This window comes from Artemia sp. Qi Xiang Cuo, chromosome 19, assembly GCF_049724085.1.
Source record: "Artemia sp. Qi Xiang Cuo chromosome 19, ASM4972408v1, whole genome shotgun sequence".
NCBI classification, from domain to species: domain Eukaryota; kingdom Metazoa; phylum Arthropoda; class Branchiopoda; order Anostraca; family Artemiidae; genus Artemia; species Artemia sp. Qi Xiang Cuo.
In genome coordinates this window covers 49,322,364-49,348,626 of record NC_142812.1, presented here as the reverse complement: position 1 = coordinate 49,348,626, position 26,263 = coordinate 49,322,364, and the positions used below count along the sequence as shown (strand labels likewise).

At 35.0% G+C, this 26,263-nt stretch overlaps 1 protein-coding gene across 1 annotated transcript in view; it reads right to left on the bottom strand.

Annotated features, from left to right (window-relative positions):
* The window catches only part of p24-1 (transmembrane emp24 domain-containing protein), a 34,889-nt gene that overhangs the window by 5,080 nt on the left and 3,546 nt on the right, over positions 1 to 26,263 (bottom strand). Inside the window, exon 2 of the mRNA XM_089105613.1 lies at positions 889 to 1,134. Within this exon, the coding sequence (XP_088961739.1) occupies positions 889 to 1,134 (246 nt within the window). The remainder of the gene's footprint in view (positions 1 to 888; positions 1,135 to 26,263) is intronic.

The following is a 26,263-nucleotide window of genomic DNA, read 5'->3' as shown; positions in this document are numbered from 1 at the left end:
AAATAACCCAATAAATTTGGAGAGTAAGTAATTTATAAATTTAATGATGGCAACATTTTTGCAAAACAAAATCTTAATTGAATTTTAGAAATATTTCACGCCATTAAACCTTACTGAGGTCCAAAGCTAATAAGAAATTATTTACTTACTCAGAGTCCTGAAACATTAATAATAAGTATATGGGACTTCGATTAGTCCCGTATCAATATCGATTCGTACTACGATATGTGCTTTAAAACGAATTGTGTTTTATAAAAATGGACAAAGATTGTATTATATTTTGTTATTTATATTTTAATTGTATTATTAATATTACATTAATTAGTTGTAATTAATGACTATACTGGCTGTTCAAAAGGGGAGGGGGGTCAAGGAAAGCTGCTCTGGTCACCATGGCTGGAGATAGCCATGGCTTGTTTTTTTTAAACTAATGTTTGATTCAGGAGGGAGGGGGCAGTAATTAATTTTGTCCTGGGCATCACCAGCCTAAGGAATACCCCTGTTCGTAGGGTTGGTCTAGTCTATGCCTAAATCTTAGCGATGAGGTGTCATACATCCTGTATATATCAGCCTAAGAAAAAGGAGGGAGAAGTTCAAGGCTTTTCTAAAGAGGGATTGGGTCATAGAGAAAAAGGTTTAATCTCAGTCAACTATTTTTCCGTTTTTAAGGGCTGGGGTGTTTTGGACCAATACCAGGTAAGGGTACTACCTATTACACCTTATATACCCTAGCTTTTCAAGATCTTGGGTTACTTTATTTAGAAGGGGGGAGCAGAATTCTTATGTGAGGATGGACAGAAAAAAGAGTGCTTGCCACTGCAATGACCCTGGCTGGTTTTATATTGTGACCTTTAGTAGCAGCAGAGAGCTAACACATTCAATAAATACCTGTGTCATTGCAGTTGGATTGGCCTCCATCCCTGGTAGCGGCTCCTCATTATTAACTTGCCAATCAACATAGACTAGTTTGTGAGAAAATGTAGAAAATTCATTGCTAAAACATGCAGAATACGTTCCCTCCATTCCAGCATTAAAAGTGTGCGAGTCATATTGTTTTTGAACAGCTTGAAACAACACCTCGTCTTTGGGAGACTTCAGAGTCATGTCTATATCATAGTGACCCCCAGTAACTACCTGTAAACACCAAAGATTAAAGAAGTGCAAAAAAGTGAAGCAAGTCTATTTCATAGTGACCCCCAGTAACCCCCAGTAACTACCTGTAAACAACAAAGATTAAAGAAGTGCAAAAAAGTCAAGCGCGTCTATTTCATAATGACCCCCAGTAGCTACCTGTAAACACCAAAGATTACAGAAGTGCAAAAAAGTCAAGCGCGTCTATATCATAGTGACCCCCAGTAACTACCTGTAAACAACAAAGATTAAAGAAGTGCAAAAAAGTGAAGCGCGTCTATTTCATAGTGACCCCCAGTAACTACCTGTAAACAACAAAGATTAAAGAAGTGCAAAAAAGTCAAGCGCGTCTATTTCATAGTGACCCCCAGTAGCTACCTGTAAACACCAAAGATTAAAGAAGTGCAAAAAAGTCAAGCGCGTCTGTATCATAGTGACCCCCAGTAACTACCTGTAAACACCAAATATTAAAGAAGTTCAAAAAAGTGAAGCGTGTCTATATCATAGTGACCCCCAGTAACTACCTGTAAACACCAAAGATTAAAGAAGTACAAAAAAGTGAAGCGCGTATATTTCATAGAGACCCCCAGTAGCTACCTGTAAACACCAAAGATTAAAGAAGTGCAAAAAAGTGTAGCACGTCTATATCATAATGACCCCCCGTAAATACCTGTAAACAACAAAGATTTAAGAAGTGCAAAAAAGTCAAGAGAGTATATATCTGACACACCCAAAGCAACTACATGTCAAGAACAAATATTTGAGAAATTCAAAAAAGTGAAGCGCGTCTATTTCTTAGTGACCCACAGCAACTACATGTAAACACCAAAGATTAGAGAAATGCAAAAAAGTCAAGCGCGTCTATTTCATAGTCACCCCCAGTAACTACATGTAAACACCAAAGATTACAGAAGTGCAAAAAAGTCAAATGCGTCTATTTCATAGTGACCCACCGTAACTACCTGTAAAGACAAAAGATTAAAGAAGTGCAAAAAAGTGAAGCGCATCTATTTCATAGTGACCCCCAGTAACTACCTGTAAACACCAAAGATTAAAGAAGTGCAAAAAAGTGAAGCACGTCTATATCATAGTGACCCCCAGTAAATACCTGTAAACACCAAAGATTAAAGAAGTGCAAAAAAGTGAAGCGCGTCTATTTCATAGTGACCCCCCAGTAACTACCTATAAACACCAAATATTAAAGAAGTGCAAAAAAGTGAAGCGCGTCTATTTCATAGTGACCCCCAGTAACTACCTATAAACACCAAAGATTAAAGAAGTGCAAAAAAGTGAAGCACGTCTATATCATAGTGACCCCCAGTAACTACCTGTAAACACCAAAGATTAAAGAAGTGAAAAAAAGTGAAGCACTTCTATTTCATAATGACCCCCAGTAACTACCTGTAAACACCAAAGATTAAAGAAGTGGAAAAAAGTGAAGCACGTCTATATCATAATGACCCCCAGTAACTACCTGTAAACACCAAAGATTAAAGAAGTGCAAAAAAGTGAAGCGCGTCTATTTCATAGTGACCCCCAGCAACTACCTGTAAACACCAAAGATTAAAGAAGTGCAAAAAGTGAAGCACGTCTATATCATAGTGACAACCAGTAACTACCAGTAAACACCAAATATTAAAGAAGTGCAAAAAAGTGAAGCACGTCTATATCATACTGACCCCCAGTAACTACCTGTGAACACCAAAGATTAAAGAAGTACAAAAAAGTGAAGCGCGTCTATTTCATAGTGACCCCCAGTAACTACCTGTAAACACCAAAGATTAAAGAAGTGCAAAAAAGTGAAGCGTGTCTATTTCATAGTGACCCCCAGTAACTACCTGTAAACACCAAAGATTAAAGAAGTGCAAAAAAGTGAAGCGCGTCTATATCATAGTGACCCCCAGTAACTACCTGTAAACACCAAAGATTTAAGAAGTGCAAAAAAGTGAAGCGCGTCTATTTCATACTGACCCCCAGTAACTACCTGTAAAGACCAAAGATTAAAGAAGTGCAAAAAAGTGAAGCGCGTCTATTTCATAGTGACCCCCAGTAACTACCTGTAAACACCAAAGATTAAAGAAGTGTTAAAAAGTAAAGCGCGTCTATATCATAGTGACCCCCAGTAACTACCTGTAAACACTAAAGATTAAAGGAATACAAAAAAGTGAAGCGCTCATCTCATAGTTTAAAAACAGTTTTCTTGCTAATATTTATATATTATATTAGGTAATTCTATATGAAAACTTTATAAAATAACCCACTATATCCTTTCTCAAACCTCAAACTTCAGGGTTGTCACTCCCTCTGTTAGTAATCTCTACCTTAGAGTATAAATCATAAAAAAGAATTGCATCTGACCATTTCGACTTCATCTTTTGACATACAAAATGTTATTTCCGGATCTTATGCATAAAAAAAATGATTAATTGTAAATCTTAATTGCTATTTTACTTAGGGTTAGACTAAAAAAAGGCCTAAACTAAATTCTGAATTTTTGAGCATTGGATCAATTTTCAAGCTAGCTAAAATCCAGAATAATCAATTTTCTGTTCTTTGTTCAAGGTAGACTCGAAGAAAAACAGAAAATCTTAAATAAATTATATCTATATTCAATTCATAATACCATTCTCAAAAATATGAAAAAGACATGAAGCAATATAGGACAGAATGGTCATAAAATGTGAAGTAAAGTGAACCAGTGCCAGAACATTACAAGAGAACATTAATTATTATTATATTATGTGTATTTACTTAAATTTTATAGAAACCTTGTTTGGTGATAAAAAAGACCTTTTCTGATGAAAATAAAGAGCAAAGTTGAAACTTGAAGCAAAAAAAATTTAACTGCAGTTTATGTAACATATAATTGCCAAAGAGGTTAAAACAAACTAACTCGTAATATTTTCTTCTATCTGAAGAATTTAGAACAACTAGTGCTTTACTGAAAACACAAAACTGAGCCCCAAAAGCAAAATGTTCTCTTAAGAGCAGGAAGTCCTTGAGCAGCCTGTAGAAAATGAAAGGATATATTTATAAGGCTCTCCTCAGCCATGGAATCAATAAATTTTAGTATACTATATTAATTCTCTTAAAAACTCAAGTCAGCTCAGTTTTCAGTAAAGCACTAGTTTTTCAGAGTTCTACAGACTGGAAAATACCAAAAGTGTTTTAAGTTTCCTTTTCCTTTTTTCATTCAACTTTCTTTACTCAACTTTTACCACATATTGTATCTACAACCATTCCAGATCATTCAGGCTTAACTAAACCCTACATGGTGAAGTAAGTTTGGGCAGGAGCCTGTCTACTATATTTATTGTGGTTTATAACAATTTTTACACAGTCAGTGTGGATAATTTTAGTAAAAATCTGCAAATGCAAACTCAGAAAACTGTTAGTAATAGAGATATCAAACTACCAGATACAATCTACAACAGGGGTAGTGAAATTATTACAATGAAGGGGATTAGCAGTAGCAAAATTTTAGGATAAACTTAATTGTTTGCCCCATTTAATATTGCTTTGCTTGCTTTTTTTCCAGTAGTGTTCTGGGTTTCTTTGACAATAACATGTTGAAGCTGCATATCCTGAATGTAGATTTTTTTTTTTACAAAGTACAAGGCAAACATGAGAAAAAGCAGCAGAAACACTAGGAGCCATATGGGATAGACCATTTTTGGAATGGCTAATCAAAAGCAGGTTATTGATATGCAAAAGATAAGAAATATCAACCAAAAGAAAGCTAAAATATTCACAGGTATGTATATATACATTATATATATATATATATATATATATATATATATATATATATATATATATATATATATATATATATAAATGCCAATTAAGGGACCAAATTTCAGTTCAGAGAAGACATCATGCACAGTTCAAAGGGATACCCGCCACCATCTTAACAAAGAGGCGTTCCAGTTTTGCTCCCAAAAGTGGCAGCCCAAGGGGACTAATGAGAAGGAAATTAGAGTTAAAACAATGCGTCTGATTGAGAGTTTTTTCTTAATGAATAAAAGTTTACCAATTATCATATTTTTCAATCATAAATTATTCCTAAATGATCACAGTAAAAACAACTGATTCCTTTGAAAGGAAAGCCAGCAATTACAACTTCAGAAAACCAAAAACTAAGTGGAGAACAAGTTGGACATCAAGTGACCTTCTACATTTCTAGTTGCCTATCGCCGTAAAATATGCTATTATGAAAAAAAACTTTGTGCCTATAAATAAATACTATCTGAAACATAGATTAACTTTCTGTTCTAACTTAAGATTATTTTGCTTGCACAAATCACAGCAGTCTATAACCAATGCTATTTCTTTTCGTACACCAGATTTACCAAGGCTAGGACATAATATATACCTATTTCTACCATCTTGGGTATTAAATTGTCCTAATAAGAGAAGAAAATAGCTAGCTCAAGGGACTTTTTTTTCCAAATTATGAAGAATGACCTATGTTAAATTTACAGAAAAGTTTTTATAAAATCTGATCTTGAATTCATGAACTAAGAGTTCCCAAAAGACTGCTGATCACTGTAAATTATACAAATAAAAAGGAAAATTACACACATACTGTGAACAGTAACAGAAAAACAGCAAAATTGTGAATTTAGGCTAATAAAACATGGCATGCCATAAACCCACATAATTGAATGAATATTACAAAATGAAACATATAGATGTAGGTTGTAACATGGCATTTCCTTTTTTTTAATTTAGCCATTTCTATTCAAGACAACAAACCCAATATATAATTTACTTTAATGGACAGAATAGGAAATGACCAGCATTCTGTTGTTACTAGAGTGTACTAAATTTGAACATTTTTTTTAATTTTTTTTTTATGTCATGAATTCATGAATTCAGCATAACAGTTATGTTCTACTTTCTATCTTGTTTTTTTTTTTTTTTTTTTTTTTTGATTGCTTAGTAGATTTGTTTTTACTATTTTGTGTTTCTTGTTTCAAGTTTCTTACATTTCCTGGTATCCAACTGATCCAACTGACCTTGTAGATCCAATTGATTAAGATAGTAGACAAATGGAACTAAGGCTTGGCCAAAATAGGAACAAGTTTCATCCTATCTTAGGCAAACTTGGTATAGCCAAGTCAAAGATAGACTGCTACTATGTGCATCAAAGTCACAGAAAAAGCAAACTCTTAACATCTCATGAATGGCTATGGGAATTAAGTTGACACTTTCAGCGAAAGCTTATACTTGTTGATAAACAGTAGGGCCACACTTTCATTGACCCTTACCACTTTTTTGTAATATGCTTTCTCATGCTTTTAAAACTGAGATAAAGAAAACAAACAAGACAGAACTAAAGTATTGCTCATAAAATATAATAAAACAGTTTTCGGTAACAAACTAAATAGAAACCAAAACCCTAAAAAAACAGGATTTATATACCAATAAGTACATAAAAAGAATTGGCTTTCTATATTGATTCGAAATACATAAGATTCATTAGGTTTAGCGTTACTCATCTAAAGCTAGGAGCCTGAGAAAATTTGCTCAATTTTCGAAATAGGGAAGAAACACCCTTTCGTTTAACCCTTTCGTTAAAAAGTCAACGAATGTTAAAAAAAATACACCACCATATTCAGTGTATCAGAGAACCCTACTGCAGAGGTTTCAAGGTCCCATCAGCCAAAATATGGAATTTGGTGATTTTTTTTTTTGCCAGATGAAAGATAATGGATGGATGTTTATTTTTTTCCAGGGGTGATTGTACCAAATTAATGGTCCTAGAATATCAAGCGAGGGCTCATTTGAACACAAATTAAAAGCTATAGTGCCCTTTTTATGTGACCAAAAGAAATGGAGGGCAATTGGCCCCCTCCCCTGCCCCCTTTCCTCCCAAAAACGTTCAATCAAAATTTTGAGATATCCATCTTGTTTAGCAGAGTTAAAAAACTCAAAAACATTATACCTATGAAGACAACATGGCCCCTCCATCCCCTGGGGATAGGCCTTTAAGATAAAAAAAAACTGCCCATTGTTTACACATTTACACATAGTTTTTTTATTGGGAAGTATGCAACCATTTTTCAGAGGGAGGGAGGATTTTGTGTTGGGGACAGGTTTCCATGGGGATAAGTTTCCATGTTGAGGGAAATTTCCAGGGGTAAACGTTCTAGGGGTAATTTTACGCTGGGGATATTTGACAGAATTCCTATACAAAATTCTTTTTATTTGTCTTTGCCTATTCACTTTTGCATGTGGAGATGTTCTGGTGGAATTGCCTGAGGAAAATGTTATGCATTTTTGGATTTCCAGGAAAAAACTTCAGAACTTAAAAGTTTTAGTGCCCTTTTTAAGTGACCAAAAAGTCCTTTCAAACAAGGTAAGATATCCAGTAGTAAGCTAATCACTACTTTCATTCAGATCAGAGGCAACACTATAGCGTTGCCTATAGTAAAGGCTATACGGCCCCAACGTTTTATTATTATTATTTTTTTTTCCCCAGAGGCACTCCATATGGAAGGGGTCGTCGTAGAGACTTCAAAGGTGGCTCAATCAATTGGAAATCGAGAGTTCTAGTGCCCTTTTTGAGGGTCAAAAGTGATTGGAAGGCAACTAACACCTTTTCCACGCCCACCAGTTCCCCAAACACATTCAATCAAACGTTGGAGGTGGCCATTTTGCTCAGTATAGCTGCTTTCCAGGTTCAAGTTACGTTTTTGAGGAGGACACTCCCCCACAGCCCTCAGGGCAAGGGTTGTAAGTCATGCCCTGGGGGCATATAAGGTTTTTATAAAAAGCCTTGTCGAAGACACTTCAAAAAGGGCTCATTCAATTGGAAATTCAAAGGGCTAGTGCCCTTTTTAATAGTCGAAAGTGATTGGAGAGCAACTAACCCCCCTCTCACGCCCACCTTTTCCCCAAACACATCCAATCAAAAGTCCGAGATGCCATTTTGTTCAACGCAGTTGAAAATACTGGAAATTAGGTCTTTGAGGATAACAACCGCCCCACAGCCCTCAGGGCAAGGGTTGTAAGTTATGCCCTGGGGGCACATAAGGTTTTTAGAGAAAGTGTTGTCGTAGAAACTTCAAAAAGGGCTCATTCGATTGGAAATTTAAATGGATAGTCCCCTTTTTAATAGTTGAAAGTGATTGGAAGGCAACTAACTCCCCTTTCACGCCCACCATTTCTTCAAACGCATCCAATCGAAATCTTGATATAGCCATTTTGTTCAACATAGTTGAAATTTCTGGAAACTATATGTTTGAGCAGGACACTCCCCCCATAGTCTTCAGGGCAGGGGTTATAAGTTATGCCCTGGGGGCATATATGGTTCTCATGGAAGGAATGTTCGGATAAACTTCAGAAAGGGCTTATTTGATTGGAAATTGAAAGTTCTAGCTCACTTTTTAAGCGTCAAAATATATTGGAGGGTAACCAGCCCCCCCCCAACCCTTTTTCCCCAGATGCATCCAAAAAAAGTTTTAAGATATCTATTTTGTTAAAAATAGTTTAAAGATCACACAACAAAAACTCAGGTGTCGACACAACCCACCAGGGCCCAGGGGAGGTGTTGTAAGTTATGCCCAGGGGGCATATATGGTTCTTATGGAAGGGATGCTCGTATAAACTTCAGAGAGGGATCAGGTTATTGGAAAGTGAAAGTTGTAGTTCAATTTTTAAGAGTCAAAAGAGATTGAAGAGCACCTAGGCCCCCCTCCATGCCATGTTTTCCTCAAACCCATCCGATAAGAACTTTGTGATAGCCATTTTTTTAAATAGTTCAAGCACCATATAACGAAAGCTCCGAAATCGACACAGCCCCCCAGGGCCCGAGGGCAGACATTGTAAGTTATGCCCTGGGGGAACATATGGTTCTTATTGAAGGGATGCTCGTAAAAACTTCAGAGAGGGCTCATTTGATTGGAAATTGAAAGTTCTAGTTCAGTTTTTAGAGTCAAAAGAGATTGGAGTGCAACTAACCCCCACGCCCCTTTTTCCCCAAATGCATCCAATAACAATTTTAAGATAGCCGTTGAGTTAAAAATTGCTCAAAAGTCAAATAACAAAAACTCAGGTGGCGTCAAAAAACCCCCAGGGCACAGGGGTAGGAATTGTAAGTTATGCCCTAGGGCAAATAGTTCTTATGAAAGGGGTGCTCGTATAAACTTCAGAGAGGGCTCATTTGAATGGAAATTAAAAGTTCGAGCTCACTTTGTAATAGTCAAGAGATCCGAGGGCAGCTAGCCCCCCCCCACGTCTTCTTTTTCCAAACCCATCTGATGAAAATTTTGAGATAGACATTTTGTTAAAAATAGTTCAAAGATTGGATAAGAAAAACTCTGGTGTTGATACAAACCCCAGGGCCCAGGGAAGGCCCAGGGAAGTTTTGCCCTAAGGGCATGTATGGTTCTTATGAAAGGGATGCTCGTAGAAACTTCATAGAGGGCTAATTTGATTGGAAGTTGAAAGTTCTAGTTCACTTTCTAAGGGTCAAGAGAGTTAAGGGCAACTAGCCCCCCCCCCACGCCCTTTTTTCCCCAAACCCATCCGCTACAAATTTTGTGATAGCCAATTTTTTGGAAATTGTTCAAAAATTAAATAACAAAAACTCCCCCAAGGGACCGGGGGATAGGCGTTGTAAGTGTTGTCCTGGGGGATATGGTTCTTATGAAAGGGATGCTCGTAAAAACTTCAGAGTGGGCTCATTTGATTGGAAATTGAAACTTCTAGTTCACTTTTGAAGAGTAAAAAGATATCCGAAGGCATCTAGCCCCCCGCCCCTCCACGCCCTAAATGCATCAGATACAAATTTTGAGATAGACATTTTGTTAAAAATAGTTCAAAGTTTAGATAACAAAACACTCTGGTGTGAACACAGCCCCCCAGAGCCCGGGAGTAGGCGTTGTGTTATGCCCTGGGGGCATATACGTTTTTTATGGAAGGGATGCTTGTATAAACTTCATAGAGGGCTCATTTGATTGGAAATTGAAAGTTGTAATTCACTTTTTAAGAGTCAAAAGTGATCGGAGGGCAGCTAGCCCCCCCCTCCACACTGCATTTATTTTTTTCCCCAGAGGCACTTCATATAGAAGGGGTCTTCGTACAAACTTCAAAGGGGGCTCATTCGATCGAAAATCGAGAGTTCTAGTGCCCTATTTAAGAGTCAAAAGTGATCGCAGGGCAACTAGCCCCCCAAGCCCTTTTTCATCAGATACATCTGATAAAAAATTTGAGGTAGCCATTTTGTTAAAAACAGTCCAAGGACCATATAACAGAAACTCCTTTATGTATGGCCATTTTTTAAAAAATAGTTCAAAGGTCAGATAAGAAAAACCACTGTGTTGACACCCCCCCCACCCCAGGGCCCGGGGCAGGCGTAGTAAGTATTGCTCTGGGGGCATATATTGCTCTTATGGAAGGTATGCTCGTATAAACTTCAGAGAAGGCTCATATGATTGGAAATTGGAAGTTCTTGTTCACTTTCAGGCCTCCCAATAGATTTTTTGTGAAAAATATGAACTTTATGAACTTTTGTCTACAAAAATATGAACTTTATGAACTTTTGATTGCACTTTTTATGAACCAATTATGAACCTAAATTTACGATATGTGCACCACAGAAACTGTCCATGGACAGTTGGTGTTTTCATCGCTGGTGCCCATATTCTTCTTGTTTTTTGGTATTACTTTTTCATGAGTTTTTCAATAAAACAGTACAAAACACACCACTACAAAATACTCCACTCTACTTGTTTCTTTTGGTAAAATATGCCGAAATTAAGGACAACTTTCGTTTGTTTACCCTGCTCTGTATCAGATCAACCTCTCTGGCTGCTTTATCTTCTTCGCGCATCTAAATCTTCGCATCTAAATCTACATTCTTAACAGTTCAAAGCTTAGATCCTACTTTCTACAAAGTCTTTGGTATCTATGGCTTTTTTTTAGGTTATTATTAGCTTCTTGAAGAAGCCTTTTCTGCTACTTGTCTCTTCTCCTTTTCAACTGACTTCTTCTCAATTAAATCTTTTTCCAGGTATTCAATGATCTTCTTCCCACATAACATCCTCTTTTTTCCTCTTCTTCTTTCCTTTTGGACTCCTCTTCAGCCTGTTTAGATGGCTGAGTCTCCGGGTACAGTTTATAGCTCTGACACGCATTTCACCCCAAATTCAACAACTCTATGGTAATAGGGATTAACTCGGGCCTGTTCTAAAACTTCTTTAGAGCGTCAGAGACTATCAGTCTAGAATTGAGCATTTTCACTTTCATCAATGAATTTTCCTAGGGCATGATCCGTCCTAACCAGGAAAAATCACGTTCAACGTCAGCGTTCCCATGTAAATGCAGAGAGCTACTTTTACTATCTTTGAAGCAAATGGATATTCTGTCTGTCCTTGATAGTTTTTCAGACTAAAACCGAGTTCCATAAAACATCAATCGTCGATAAAGTCATGTTTTTAGACAAACTCAGTTCCAGCTGGAACAAGTTCCATTCATCACTGGCAGCTTCAGTATTCACGAAAGGCATAAACCCAACGATTTTCACAAAGTCGCTTTTTCTTGTCTCCAGAATCATCCAGCCGCAGGCACCAGAAATGCTGAAGGGCACTTTGACTTAGTGATTTCTCTTCAATATAGGGGCAAGCGGTCAGGTAAGCAGTTCTGGCACTATTCCTGAAGTTCAGAGCATCAACATTTTGTACCTTCGACAGGCATTCTTCCATGACGTCACCGCATGCTACTTTATCAGATGGAAGAAAATCCCCGCCTGAATGGGAGAGCTCAGAAAGTTTTTTCTTCTTCTGAATATCAGTCAAAGCACTTTGCTTGACAGAACTGCTGGTGGTCATCATTACTTGTCGACGCATTTCGTCATACAGAATGTGGATACGTGGTTCTTTACGTTGAAACAACTCTGTGAACTGAGCAAATAGGTTTCCAAAAAATATGACAAAGAGAACTAATGCTTTGGTTGTGGTACACTCGAGACTGCTAGATATCTCTCGGTATCCGCTGGACTTCATCGTTTCTGGTCTTTTCTTAGGGATGAATTTCAGGAAATACTCACTGAAAGCACCCCATTGCTCATCAAGTCTCTCAGCTGAAACAAGGTTTAGCCAAAGAAATGAGGGTTAGCCATCGACTTCGCACATGTTTCAGAAAACGACGTGGAGAAGCTCCACATCTTCACAAAACATGCAGTGTTACAGTTTGACAAGTTTTAAATAAAACTCTTGCACAGTTGCTTCGCTTGTCCTTTACAAGGAAAACGACAACAATAGCAAGTGGTTTCCATCTGATGGTAAGAAAATATGAACTATATGAACATCATGAACCATTTATGAACTTAGGTTAAAAATATGAACTTTTTTCATAATTATGAACCCAGTGGGAGGCCTGCACTTTTCACGAATCAAGAGATCAGAGAGCAATTAGCCCCCCCCCTCTCCACGCCCTATTTTCCTCAAACCCATCCGATAAGAACTTTGAGAGACCCATTTTTTCTCAAAATAGTTTAAAGGTCAGATAGCAAAAACTCCGATGTCAACACAACCCGGATGTGTTGTGTTGTGTCAACACAACACAAGGGACAGGCGTTGTAAGTTATACTCTAGGGATATATATGGTTCTTATAGAAGGGATACTTGTATAAACTTCAGAGAGGACTCATTTGATTGAAAACAGAAAGTTCTAGTTCATTTTTAAAGAGTCAAAAGAGACCAAAGGTTAATTGCCCCCCCCCCCCACGCCCTTTTTCCACAAACCCATCCGATAAAAATCTTGAGATAGCCATTTTGTTAAAAATAGTTCAAACAAGAGATAATAAAAATTCCGAGGTTGACACAAACCCATTTTTTCGCTTTGATGAACATTTGATTTTTTTTTTAAAGTTTGATTTTGAAATAAGAATTTTTAAAAACTTGAAACTTTTTGCAATCAAAAACGAACAAAATTAATTAAAACAAAAACTTTCCAAGAAATAAATTGTTCAAAGAAAAGTAAAGACCATTTAAAACTTAACAACAGCAAATACAAATACCTTTTAAAATTCATACTGAAAACGACCAGAAATTAATATTAAAGAATAAATTAAACCCGAAACGAACAGAAATTAAATAAACAACAATCCTATTGGAGTATAAATGAAACTTAAAACGAACAGAAATTAAATAAACCATCAATGCGAACAAACATACAAGTGATATTAATAGAAATGAATATATAGATCTTAAAGTGAGAGAAACATAAGCTGATTATTTAAATCAATGTTGAAACGAACAAAAATAACTACAAACAAGAGTTTGGGTATCACCTCCTTCTGTCACTGTATAAGTCTAAAACCTATTGCGTCATTGCCGCTTTACTGAAAACTATACGCATCTTGATTCTTTATTCTTTAACCAGGTTTTTTTTTTCTTTCTCTCTTTTGTTATGATGAGGAAATGTTTTTTTTTTTGTTTTTTTTTATTATTATTAATACCCAATTTTACGAGCTTTGCTCTCTGTTGGGGGTATATGTTTTTTTGTTATGTTGATTTATTCAAATAAAAATCTTCTTCTTCTTCTTCTTCTTCTTGAACAGTCTTGCAAAGTATAAACAACATCAAATTGAATATTTGATGAATAATGATATTAATTATTGAAAGATGCATCAGTTCAAGAATTTATTTCACTGTAATCTTATGTTTATCTTCAATGCTGTAAGAACTGGAAAAGAAAATATTTGTAATATAATTTGTTTTCAGTTAAGCGCCAATGATGCAGGAAACTTCGTTTTTATTTACAGTTAAGGAAGGAGGCAGTATCCAAACTCATGTTTGTAGTGAAACTATATTTGTCTTGAACAAGTTTAAAAAGAGCTAATAAATTAAACTGAATATTTGATGTATAATGATAGTAATTGCTGAAAGCTCATCAGTTCAAAATTTTGCTATAATTTTAATGTTTATTTTCACAATTAAGTGCAAAAGAAAATATTTGTCGTAAAATTGGTTTTCAGTAAAGCGCCAATGACACAGTTGGTTTTAGACTTTTACAGCGAGAGAAGGATGTCATACCCAAACTCTTGTTTGTAGTGATTTTGTTTGTTTCAAGCTTAATTTGCATATTCAATTTAAGTTTCATTCATTTTAATATTTATTTATTAATTTACATTAATATCTATTGTATGTTTGTTTGCATTGATTGTTTATTCAATTTCTGTTCGTTTTCAGTTTCATTTATACTTCAATTGCAAAATATTTTTTTTTTTTAAGCTTGATTTCCGTATTTGATCTAATCATTACTCGCTTTAATATCTATTTAGTTATTTATAATATTACTTGTTGTATGTTATTAGCTATGATTGTTTATTTAATTTCTGTTAGTTTTGGGTTACATTTAATCTTTAATAGTAATTTCTGGTTGTTTTGAGTTTGAATTTTAACAGGTATTTGTATCTGCTGAGCTTAAGTTTAAAACGGCCTTTACTTTTCTTAGAAAAACTTATTTTTCTGAAAGTTCTTTTTTAATTAATCACTATAAAATCTCTATTAGACAACCTAGAAAGTGGATCATTTCACCATTGGATTTGCCTAAGTTTTTTCCCTAAGTACTAGTTAAGCTTTAGCATCTTGACTATATAAACACTACCAATTATAAATGCACTGATGGTAACAGTTGAGCTATCTAAATCAGACTATCAGGGAATTTTTCAACCTTAATTTAAGTCTTGTAAAGTATAATAAATGTATTTAAATACGCTAGAGTGTAGCAGTAACTTTTGTATAAGTTTAAATGTAAAAAAAAAGCTTATATTTTAGTAAGCCAATACAAAAAAGCCCAGTCCCAACCATCAGCCAATCCAAACTATATAACACTATCTATATTATACCCAAGATTAGGAGCCTACTGTCCATGTATATGAAAGATAAATATTAATTAGTATCAAACAGTTTGTGGTATTAAAGCATAAGTAAAGAGCAACCTGGCTCAATAGTAACCAAAACTCCAAAAAACGGAATTTTGATACCAATACATACATCAAAAGGATTGGATTTTTATGCTGATTTCAAATGTGTAAGTTTCGTCAAGTTAGTCTTACCAATCCAAAGTTACAAGCCTGAAAAAAAAATGCCTTATTTTGGAAAAAAGAGGGAAACACAAGAGAGGATCCAGGATTTTTTTTCAGGGGGGGGGGGGTTTACTAATTTTCGACTAATTTTACTAGTTTTTTACTAAGGTTTTACTAATTTTCGACTAATTTTTGACTCAATCAAAAATTTCGGGGGAGGGGGGTCAAACCGGGTACCCCCCTGGATACGGCCTTACCTAATAATCTTGTTAACCTTTCACTTTCACACCTTTTCTAGAGCAATGGGTAATTATTTATTGATTAAACACTGGTACTTGTGTATTATATAATACACACTTGAGAAGTGAAGTTTGGTGAATGCTAATGAAATAAAACAAGATATGATGAAAATATAATATTTTAATGAAACACCTTGGGGAAACACCTCCTAAAAGGAATAGAATCTTAATGAAAATTACACCATCAGATTCAGCATATCAGAAAACCCTATTGTAGAGGTTTGAAGCTCCTATCAGCAATGTGGAATTTTGTATTTTTTGCCAGAAGAAAGATAATTGATGCATGTGGTCCTAGAATACCACAAGAGGGCTCATTCAAATGGAAATTAAAATTTCTAGTGCCCTTTTTAAGTGACCAAAAAATTGAAGGGCAACAAGGCCCCCTCCCACACTCATTTTTTTGCCAAAGTCACCCAACGAAATTTTAAGATAGCCATTTTGTTGAACATAGTCAAAAATCTAATAACCATGTCTTTGAGGACGACTTAATCCCCCATAGTCCCCAGGGAAAGGGCTGCAAGTTATGAATTTTGCCCATTGTTTACATATAGTAAGGGTTATTGGGAAGCATACAGACCTTTTCAGGAGGGATTTTTTCTGGTGGGGGGGGGAGGGGATTACATGGGAAGATCTTTCCATGGAGGATGTTTGCATGGAGGAAGGGACATTTCTATGAAGGGGGCGCCAGATTTCCCAGCCTTATTTAAGAATCAATCAGAAATTAAATAAAAAAACAGGTTTTTTTCAACTGAAAGTAAGGAGCAATATTAAGGGGTACCCCCCCCCCCAACGTTTTTTGGCATTCAGTAAAATTTTCACCAAAGGCGAAAATTTCGGCAGAAATTTTGCAGAATTGGCAGAAATTTATCAAAATTCCTGATTTCTGCAAAAAATTCAGCATAAATCAGGTAGCGATTTGGTAAAATTTACAAAGATGCCCCCCCCCCCAGTGAAATGAGCCTTGGGATGCTTCTGCTAAAAAAAGTGTCAACTCCCTGGCAGACGTATCCCTTATTCAAGAGGATATGAATGGCCTAAATGATTCGTGTAAATTGAACTCCATGTTTGTAAACCATCAAAAATGTTTTGTACTTCATTACTTTTTGAAAAGCTTGACTTATCATTATTTTCTTGGTGATACACCTATTTCATCTGCAGATTCAGTAAGGGATTTAGGTATTCACTTTGATAACCAGATGGAGTTTCACAAACATGTGTCAACAATTTTGCTAATTATTATTTTTAATTTTTTTTTTTAATTAATTTTTTTTAATTATTTTTTTTTAATAATTATTAATTATTTTGCAAAATGCTAATTACAGTGTGCTTCAAACTAAGAGAAGTTTCAGGAGATTTAACCTTCAAACTTTTATGACACTATACAAGACAATAGTATGCCCTGGTGGTAGAATATTGTTCCTCTGTGTATGGCTTTTTCCTGTATTGAATAAAATAAATAATTACTTTATAATAGCCTATGTAGCAAGTATCAATGAATCATATTTCTGTCTTTTTCTATTTTTGGATCAGTTCTCATCAATTGTTAGTTTTTTTTTATATAGCCTATAAGACCATTAGAAAGGGACTAACAATTAGTTATCACAAATACAAACAAAACCATAAAAATTAACAACCTAGAAATGTGCCTGTTTTTGTTCTAGGATGTTCCCTTCTGAAGAGCCGCAATTCTAGACCATTACCATATATTTTATTTATTTTATGCCATTACCAAATATCACAGTGGCTTTTCTTATAATATCCTCCATCCCCCTTTCTGACAGTCTCAAGTTTAGCCCCAAGAATGCATAAAAAAACTAGAAGAAACTACTAAAAATCTTGCTCTATATTATGCAGGATATTACTGTGAATCAGATTAGGCTTTAATGTTCCCTTTCACTGTTACTCACTTTTAAAAATCATTTCAATTCACATTTTATAATATTTTGTATAATATAATATTCTACAATAATAACAATATTGTACAAAAATATATGTAGTATTTTACAATATTATTAATATTTTGTTAAAGAATCCCAGGCAAAACGAGATTGCACCAAGTCAAGACTGCAGAAAACCTGTTTCAAATAAAGAACCAATGTTGTGCTATATGATGATATTCAATTATTAGGGACAAATATATTATTAGGGTAGGAGTATATATAGGACCATCAGAGGTAGTCCTGATGGATTAACTTTTTCTCTAATTCTATGGGGATAACCTTTTCTCTTATTTTAGATATGGCTCATATATCTGTGTTAGTACAAATCTTGTCAAAACCCAGTTTACCCATAAATTGAATTGATGGCAACAAAATTGAGAATCAATAAATACATGGGAAATATATAATATATAATCTTTGAGTTTATTAGGGCTTAACATTTAAATTTGCAACAGCAATGAATGTCATATTTGGATTCAGGATGAAATTTTGATTTTAGAGGTAAGTTAATATATATGTTTACCATCTTTCCTTCAGAAGAGACAACCCACCAAATAATTAACTAAATTTTCATTAGTAGAAAAATGTAGGCTATTATTAGGGCTATATCTGAGATAATCAGAAGGGTAGGATGCATTGTCTGATAAGCAACCATTATATTTGGAAAGAGCATAAAAGCAGGAATCTAATGGTAATTTACTATTTTTTTTATACCATGTTTATGTTAAGTGCTTAGGTACTTGTGTATTATGTAACACACACTTGAGAACTTGTATTGTGAACATGAGACAATACCTGGTTTTCATGCTGTCTATACCAGACAAATACCCTTGGCTTGTTGGGAAACTACATTATAGCTATACTTTAATTAATTAAGTTTTTAGTTGGTATTTTGGTAAGGTTATGTATTTGATATAATGCACTCTAGGCAGTCTCCCTTTCATATTTCTTTGCGGTTGTTTTCATAATTTTGTTACTAAAATATTGAATTTTCATCATATCTTGCTTTATTTCATTAGCATTCATCAAACTTCACTTCTCAAGTGTGTATTATATAATACACAAGTACCAGTGCTTAATCAATAAATAATTACCCAATGCTCTAGAAAAGGTGTGAAAGTGAAAGGTTAACAAGATTATTAGGCTAGACATAGCCTATATTTGGTAAGAGAACCCAATCGACAATCAGTAAAATTCTAGTTTAGCTAGGGCCTACTTTTTGTTATCTTGGAGAGCAGTTAGGTAGGGAAAACGAAACTTTGAATATTGAATCCAGGGCCATAAACATACTCAGGGAAGGTATTGCTAAGCTTCTATGTTAATCCTACTCTGATTTCTAAGTCTTAATAAGTTGCCTACATGGCAGGTCTCGGGAGAATGGGGAAATATGGAAACCCCACTCCTATGTGCTCCAGGTGACTCTAGATTAAAGTTTATTATAGCCAAAATAGGTGGCGTTAATGGTAGAGACACATGGTAAATGACTTCAGTCGTTTGGATTATGCATTCATTTCTGAGAGCATAAACTTGGAATTTTTAAAGGTGAAGTAAATTTCTTTGTTTTAACTGAATTAAATTCAGTTAAATTCAGTTTCAATTAAGTTTTAATTACAATGTGTTTAAGGTAAGTTCAAGAGAGTACTGTTTAGACTAGGCATTGTGTACTTATTATTTGAAGTGGCACTTCGTGGAGAGGACATATTTTAATTTTTTTATTGCAACTGATTAAGGGGCAATATGGCCACCAAAGACCCGGGGAATATGGACTGGGGTGTCCATGATGCCCCAATAGAAACATAATCCACACCACGTCTACATTATAATAGGTAACTCTGTTTCAGATGGCAAGAACTTAACTAAGAAAGTCAACCCAGGGCTTAACAGACGGGCAGACAATTAAAGACACTTTGCTAATGATACGCAGGGGTGTTTCCAAGAAGAAACTTAGCATTCCTTGAGCAAGCCTGATAAGATGGGTAGAACTTTGGAACGAAGTGCCTTTAAATGAACTTGAGAGTAAAGAATCAGAGGTTTTTCAACCTGATAATGGTATGAAAAAAATATTAAGTGGTATTGAAGAAAACAATCTAGCTAATTATCTGACAAAAGCTAGTAAGCTGCACTATGGACTCAGCCAAAACAATATCGTATTCTGGCCTATCAGTTTGCAAAAATGAAGAAGAAAAAGATTCCGGACAGCTGGGAAAATAATAAAATTGCTGGTGCAGATTGCTTTATGTCCTTCCTGAAAAGAAACCCAAGTGTGTCTATCAGTTCTCCTCAAGTTACGAGCATTGCTCGGGCAACAGCATTCAATCCAAGAACAGTCAATAAGTTTATGGACAATTAATCAGCTGTGTTAGAAATGAAGAAATTTGAAGTTTATGCTATATGGAATGTTGATGAAACTGGTCTTACAACTGTGCAGAAGCCTAAGAAAGTGTTAGCTCCATAAGGTGCTAAGAAAGCTGGTCAACTATCAGCAGCTGAGAGGGGTGAGCTTGTAACGGTATGTTGAGCAGTTAGTGCTACAGGTGTAGCAATTCCCCCCTTTATGGTCTTTCCGCGTGTTCACTTCAAAGATTGTATAGTCCCTGGTGCCCCTACTGGCACAAATGGTGCTGCTTATGTAAGCAGATGGATGACTGTTGAAACCTTTCCAGAATTTTTTAAACACTTTAAGCCTGGAATCAGTAGAATATGCGAAATTGAATGGAATTGTGATACTTACTATCCCACCACACATAAGTCACAAGCTTCAGCCCTTGGATAGATCTGTCTTTGGACCATTAAAAGCTGGCTACAATGGAGCTGTCGATGAGTTGATGCTTAACCATCCTGGTCAGCTCATCAAGATTGATAATATTAATGAACTGCTTGGCACTGCTTTCCCACAGTCTTTCAGACTGCAGACTATTCAGTCTGGCTTCAGAGTTTCTGGAGTCTATCCCTTCAAATGTGATATTTTTATGGATGCCAAATTCTTGAGTTCCTATGTCTCTGATTGTGCAGAACCAGCCCCTCCGAGCATTAATCCTCACAAAAGCAATGATCTGTCTAAACCAAGTGCATCTTCAGAATTATGAGAAGAAATGCCTGTATGCCCAAATATCTCCCTTGAACAGATTTCTCCTCACCCTAAGGCCAGTGCCAGAATAAATATTACCAACCACAAAAGGACTAAGAGCATTTTAGCCACTGACACACCTGCTAGAAATCAACTAATGAAAGACTTTGCTGAATGAACAGCAAAGGCTAAGGGAAGGAAACAGTGAGAAGTAACAAGGCAAAAATTAGCAAAAAAGGGAAAAAGGTCCGAGTTTTAACACTATAGAGAGTATTCAGGATGAAATGGAAGAAGAATTCCAGGTAAAATTCTACTTTAGTGACTTTTGGCTATCTTGGAAAAGGGTTGGGTTAGGAAAATGAAACTTTCAGGGATGGATCCACATGCTAAGGTATGTCCCGGGAAGGTACTTTGAAGTACCTACCTCCACTCCTTCGCCCTCTATATAATGGTAAATTACTGCACATTACTAGTTTTTTAGCTCACATTCCATCCTATATTACTATCATAATTATAAATCACTGCTTATCTTACATAACTTCAGCTTTTAACATTGTTCATTTAAATATATTCCAAACTCCTATTTTCATTTGATAGTCAGCGCTTTAACTGATTTACTATCTAGCTGACATTGCTTATGGAACCCATTTGTGATGTCACAAGTTTGCTTATCATAACCCCTTTAACAGTAGCATGCAGGTGCCATGGAGTAGAAGACAACTCTGTGTTGATAAGCCATTTAAACTTTAATTATTAGGGAAAGGATTTGACAAGAGATAGACCAGTAAAAAAATCCAAATTGTTTTTAGAGGACAAATTATGTTATGAGAAGATGTTTTTATTTTTATAGGTCCATACGCTCATGAAGCTTTTTCAATATTTCTGAAGCACTAATTGATAGAGCGCACATCAGAATTTACTTTAGAGGACAAATTATGTTCATGGAAAGATGTTTTTGAAATCCCCCTCCCCAAAACTCAAAAATTTCTAAAATTCTACTTAAGAAGCTTTTTAAATATTTCTAAAGCACTAACAGATAGAGCTCTACAAATATCAGAATCAACTTCAGAGGACAAATTATGTTATGGGAAGATATTTTTGAAATCCCCCGTGCCCCAAACTGAAAAATTTCCAAAATTTTACTTTATAAGCTTTTTTAAATATTTCTAAAGCACTAAGACACAGAGCGTTACAAACGTCAGAATCGACTTCAGATGACAAATTATGTTATGGGAAGATGTTTTTGAAATCCCCCTTCCCCCCAAACTCAAAATTTTCCAAAATTCTATTTTAGAAGCTTTTAAAATATTTCTAAAGCACTAAGACATAGAGTGCTACAAACATCAGAATCGACTTTAGAGGACAATTTATGTCATGGGAAGATGTTTTTGAAATCCCCCTTCCCCCAAACTCAAAATTTTACTCTAGAAGCTTTTAAAATATTCCCAAAGCACTAACAGATAGCGCGATAAAAACATCAGAATCGACTTTAGAGGCCAAATTAATTCTACAATAATTCCCCCTTCCCCCAAAACTCAAAAATTTTTTTGAAATCCCCCTTTGCCCCAAACTCAAAATTTTCCAAAATTTTACTTTAGAAGCTTTTTTAAATATTTCTAAAGTGCTAAGACATAGAGCGCTACAAATATCATAATTAACTTTAGAGGACAATTTATGTCCTGGGACGATGTTTTTGAAATCCCGCTTTGCCCCAAACTCAAATTTTTCCAAAATTCTACTTTAGAAGCTTTTTAAATATTTCTAAAGCACTAAGACATAGAGCGCTACAAACATCAGAATTGACTTTAGAGGACAAGTTATGTTTTTGAAATCCTCCTTCCCCCCAAACTAAAAATTTTCAAAAATTCTATTTTAGAAGCTTTTAAAATATTTCTAAAGCACAAATAGATAGAGTGCTACAAATATCAGAATCGACTACAGAGGAGAAATTATGTTATGGGAAGATGTTTTTGAAATCCCCCTTCCCCCCAAACTCATACCATCAAATTTGCTGTTCTTGGCAAATACCCCCCAGAAAATCCCCCCCACGGTAAATACCCTCAAGTAAAATCCCCCCCCCCCCAAAAAAAAATATCCCTGTGGAAAATAAGGCTTTTCAAATTTCAAATTATCAACCAGATTTTAGAGTATGAAGGGGGAATGGGATGAATGGTAAGGAGGATTTCAAAAACTTTGAATGCAAATACATTTCCTAAATTTTGGAAATAAAACATTGATATGGCATAAAATTCTGCTCAAATGATTTTCAGAAATAAAGCCAGAGAAAAAGAAACTGATAGCTGAAAATTAAGGTAAAATGTTGTTTTGTCAAAATTTCAATGGGTAATGGGTATTTCAAAAACATCTTCCCATGACATAACTTGCAACAATGATATGGCTTAAAATTCTGCTCAAATAACTGAAATTGCGTTTTCAGAACTAAAGCCAGAGAAAAAGAAACTGATAACTGAAAATTAAGGTAAAATGTTGTTTTATCAAAATTTCAATGGGTAATGGGTATTTCAAAAACATCTTCCCATGACATAACTTGTCCTCTAAAGTTGATTCTGATGGTTGTAGCGCTCTATGTCTTAGTGCTTTAGAAATATTTAAAAAAGCTTCTAAAATGGAATTTTGAAAAAATTTTGAGTTTGGAGTGAAGGGGGATTTAAAAAAAAAATTGAGTTTGGGGGAAGGGGGAATTATTGTAGAATTAATTTGGCCTCTAAAGTCAATTCTGATGTTTATAGCGTGCTATCTTTTAGTGCCTCAGAAATATTTAAAAAGCTTCTACAGAAGAATTTTGAAAATTTTGAGTTTGGGGCAAAGGGGGATTTCAAAAACATCTTCCCATGACATAACTTGTACTCTAAAGTCGATTCTGATGCTTGTAGCGCTCTATGTCTTAGCGCTTTAGAAATACTTAAAAAAGCTTCTAAAGTAGAATTTTGGAAAATTTTGAGTTTGGGATGAAGGGGGATTTCAAAAAACTTTTGAGTTTGGGGGGACGGGGGAATTATTTTAGAATTAATTTGGCCTCTAAAGTCGATTCTGATGTTTTTAGCGCGCCATCTATTAGTGCTTTGGAAATATTTAAAAAGCTTCTAGAGTAGAATTTTAGAAAATTTTGAGTTTGGGGCAAAGGGGGATTTCAAAAACATCTCCCCATGACATAAATTGTCCTCTAAAGTCGATTCTGATGTTTGTAGCGCTCTATGTCTTAGCGCTTTAGAAATATTTAAAAAAAGCTTCTAAAGTAGAATTTTGGAAAATTTTGAGTTTGGGGCGAAGGGGGGATTTCAAAAACATTTTGAGTTTGGGGGGAATTATTTTAGAATTAATTTTGCCTCTAAAGTCAATTCTGATGTTTTTAGCGCGCCATCTATTAGTGCTTTGGAAATATTGAAAAAGCTTCTAGAGTAGAATTTTAGAAAATTTTGAGTTTGGGGGAAGGGGGATTTCAAAAACATCTCCCCATGACATAAATTGTCCTCTAAAGTCGATTCTGATGTTTGTAGTGCTCTATGTCTTAGCACTTTAGAAATATTTAAAAAAACCTCTAAATTAGAATTTTGGAAAATTTTGAGTTTGGGGCAAAGGGGGATTTCTAAAACATCTTCCCATGACATAAATTGTCCTCTAAAGTCAATTCTGATGTTTGTAGCGCTCTATCTATTAGTGCTTTAGAAATATTTAAAAAGGTTATGAAGTAGGATTTTGGAAATTTTTGAGTTTGGGGGCAAGAGGGATTTTAAAAACATCTTCCCATAACATAATTTGTCCTCCAAAGTTGATTCTGATGTTTATAGCGCTCTATGTCTTAGCACTTTAGAAATATTTAAAAAAGCTTCTAAAGTAAAATTTTGAGTTTGGGGGGAAGGTGGATTTTAAAAACATCTTCCCATAACATAATTTGTCCTCTGAAGTCGATTCTGATATTTGTAGCGCTCTATCTATTAGTGCTTTAGAAATATGTAGAACTACAAAATGATGTTTGTAGTGCTCTATGTCTTAGGCTTTAGAAATATTAAAAAAAGCTTCTAAAGTAAAATTTTGAGTTTGGGGGGAAGGGGGATTTCAAAAACATCTTCCCATAACATAATTTGTCCTCTGAAGTCAATTCTGATATTTGTAGGGCTCTATCTATTAGTGCTTTAGAAATATTTAAAAAGCTTCTTAAGTAGAATTTTTGAAATTTTTGAGTTTTGGGGAGGGGGATTTCAAAAACATCTTCCCATGACATAACTTGTCTTATAAAGTCAATTCTGATGTTTGTAGCCCTCTATTAATTAGTGCTTTAGAAATATTTAAAAAGCTTCTAAAGTAGAATTTTAGAAAATTCTTATTTTGGGGAGACGGGGGATTTTAAAAACCTCTTCCCGTGATATAACGTGTCCTCTGAAGTTGATTCTGATGTTTTTAGCACTCTATTTATTAGTGCTTTAGAAATATTTTAAAAGCTTCTAAAGTAGAATTTTTGAAAATTTCGAGTTTAGGGGGAAGGGGGATTTCAAAAACATCTTCCCATGACATAACTTGTCCTCTAAAGTCAGTTCTGATGTTTGTAGTGCTCTATGTCTTATTGCTTTAGAAATATTTAAAAAGCTTCTAAAGTAGAATTTTGGAAATTTTTGAGTTTGGGGCAAAGGGGGATTTCAAAAACATCTTTCTATGACGTATATTGTTCTCTAAAGTCGATTCTGATGTCTGTAGCGCTCCAAGTCATGGCGCTTTAGAAATATTAAAAAAGCTGCTAAAGTAGAATTGTGGGAAATTTGGAGTTTGGGGGGAAGTGGGATTTCAATAAAAATTTGAGTTTGGGTGGAAGGGGGTATTATTGTAGAATAAATTTGGCCTCTAAAGTTTATTCTGATAATTTTAGGATGCTATCTATTAGTGCTTTGGAAATATTTAAAAAGCTTCTAGAGTAGAATTTTAGAAAATTTTGCGTTTGGGGGGAAGGGGGATTTCAAAAACATCTTCCCATAACATAATTTTTCCTCTGAAGTAGATTTTGATATTTTTAGCGCTCTATCTATTAGTGCTTTAGAAATATTTAAAAAGCTTCTTGAGTAGAATTTTAGAAATTTTTGAGTTTTTGGGAGGGGGGATTTCAAAAACATCTTCCCATGACATAACTTGTCTTCTAAAGTCGATTCTGATGTTTGTAGCGCTCTATGTCTTAGCGCTTTAGAAATATTTAAAAAAACCTCTAAAGTAGAATTTTGGAAAATTTTGAGTTTGGGGCAAAGGGGGATTTAAAAAACATCTTCCCATAACATAACTTGTCCTCTAAAGTCAATTCTGATGTTTGTAGGGCTCTATCTATTAGTGCTTTAGAAATATTTAAAAAGATTCTTAAGTAGAATTTTAGAAATTTTTGAGTTTTGGGGAGGGGGATTTCAAAAACATCTTCCCATGACATAACTTGTCTTATAAAGTCAATTCTGATGTTTGTAGCCCTCTATTAATTAGTGCTTTAGAAATATTTAAAAAGCTTCTAAAGTAGAATTTTAGAAAATTCTTATTTTGGGGAGACGGGGGATTTTAAAAACATCTTCCCGTGATATAACGTGTCCTCTGAAGTAGATTCTGATGTTTTTAGCACTCTATTTATTAGTGCTTTAGAAATATTTTAAAAGCTACTAAAGTAGAATTTTTGAAAATTTTGAGTTTGGGGGAAGGGGGATTTCAAAAACATCTTCCCATGACATAACTTGTCCTCTAAAGTCAATTCTGATGTTTGTAGTGCTCTATGTCTTATTGCTTTAGGAATATTTAAAAA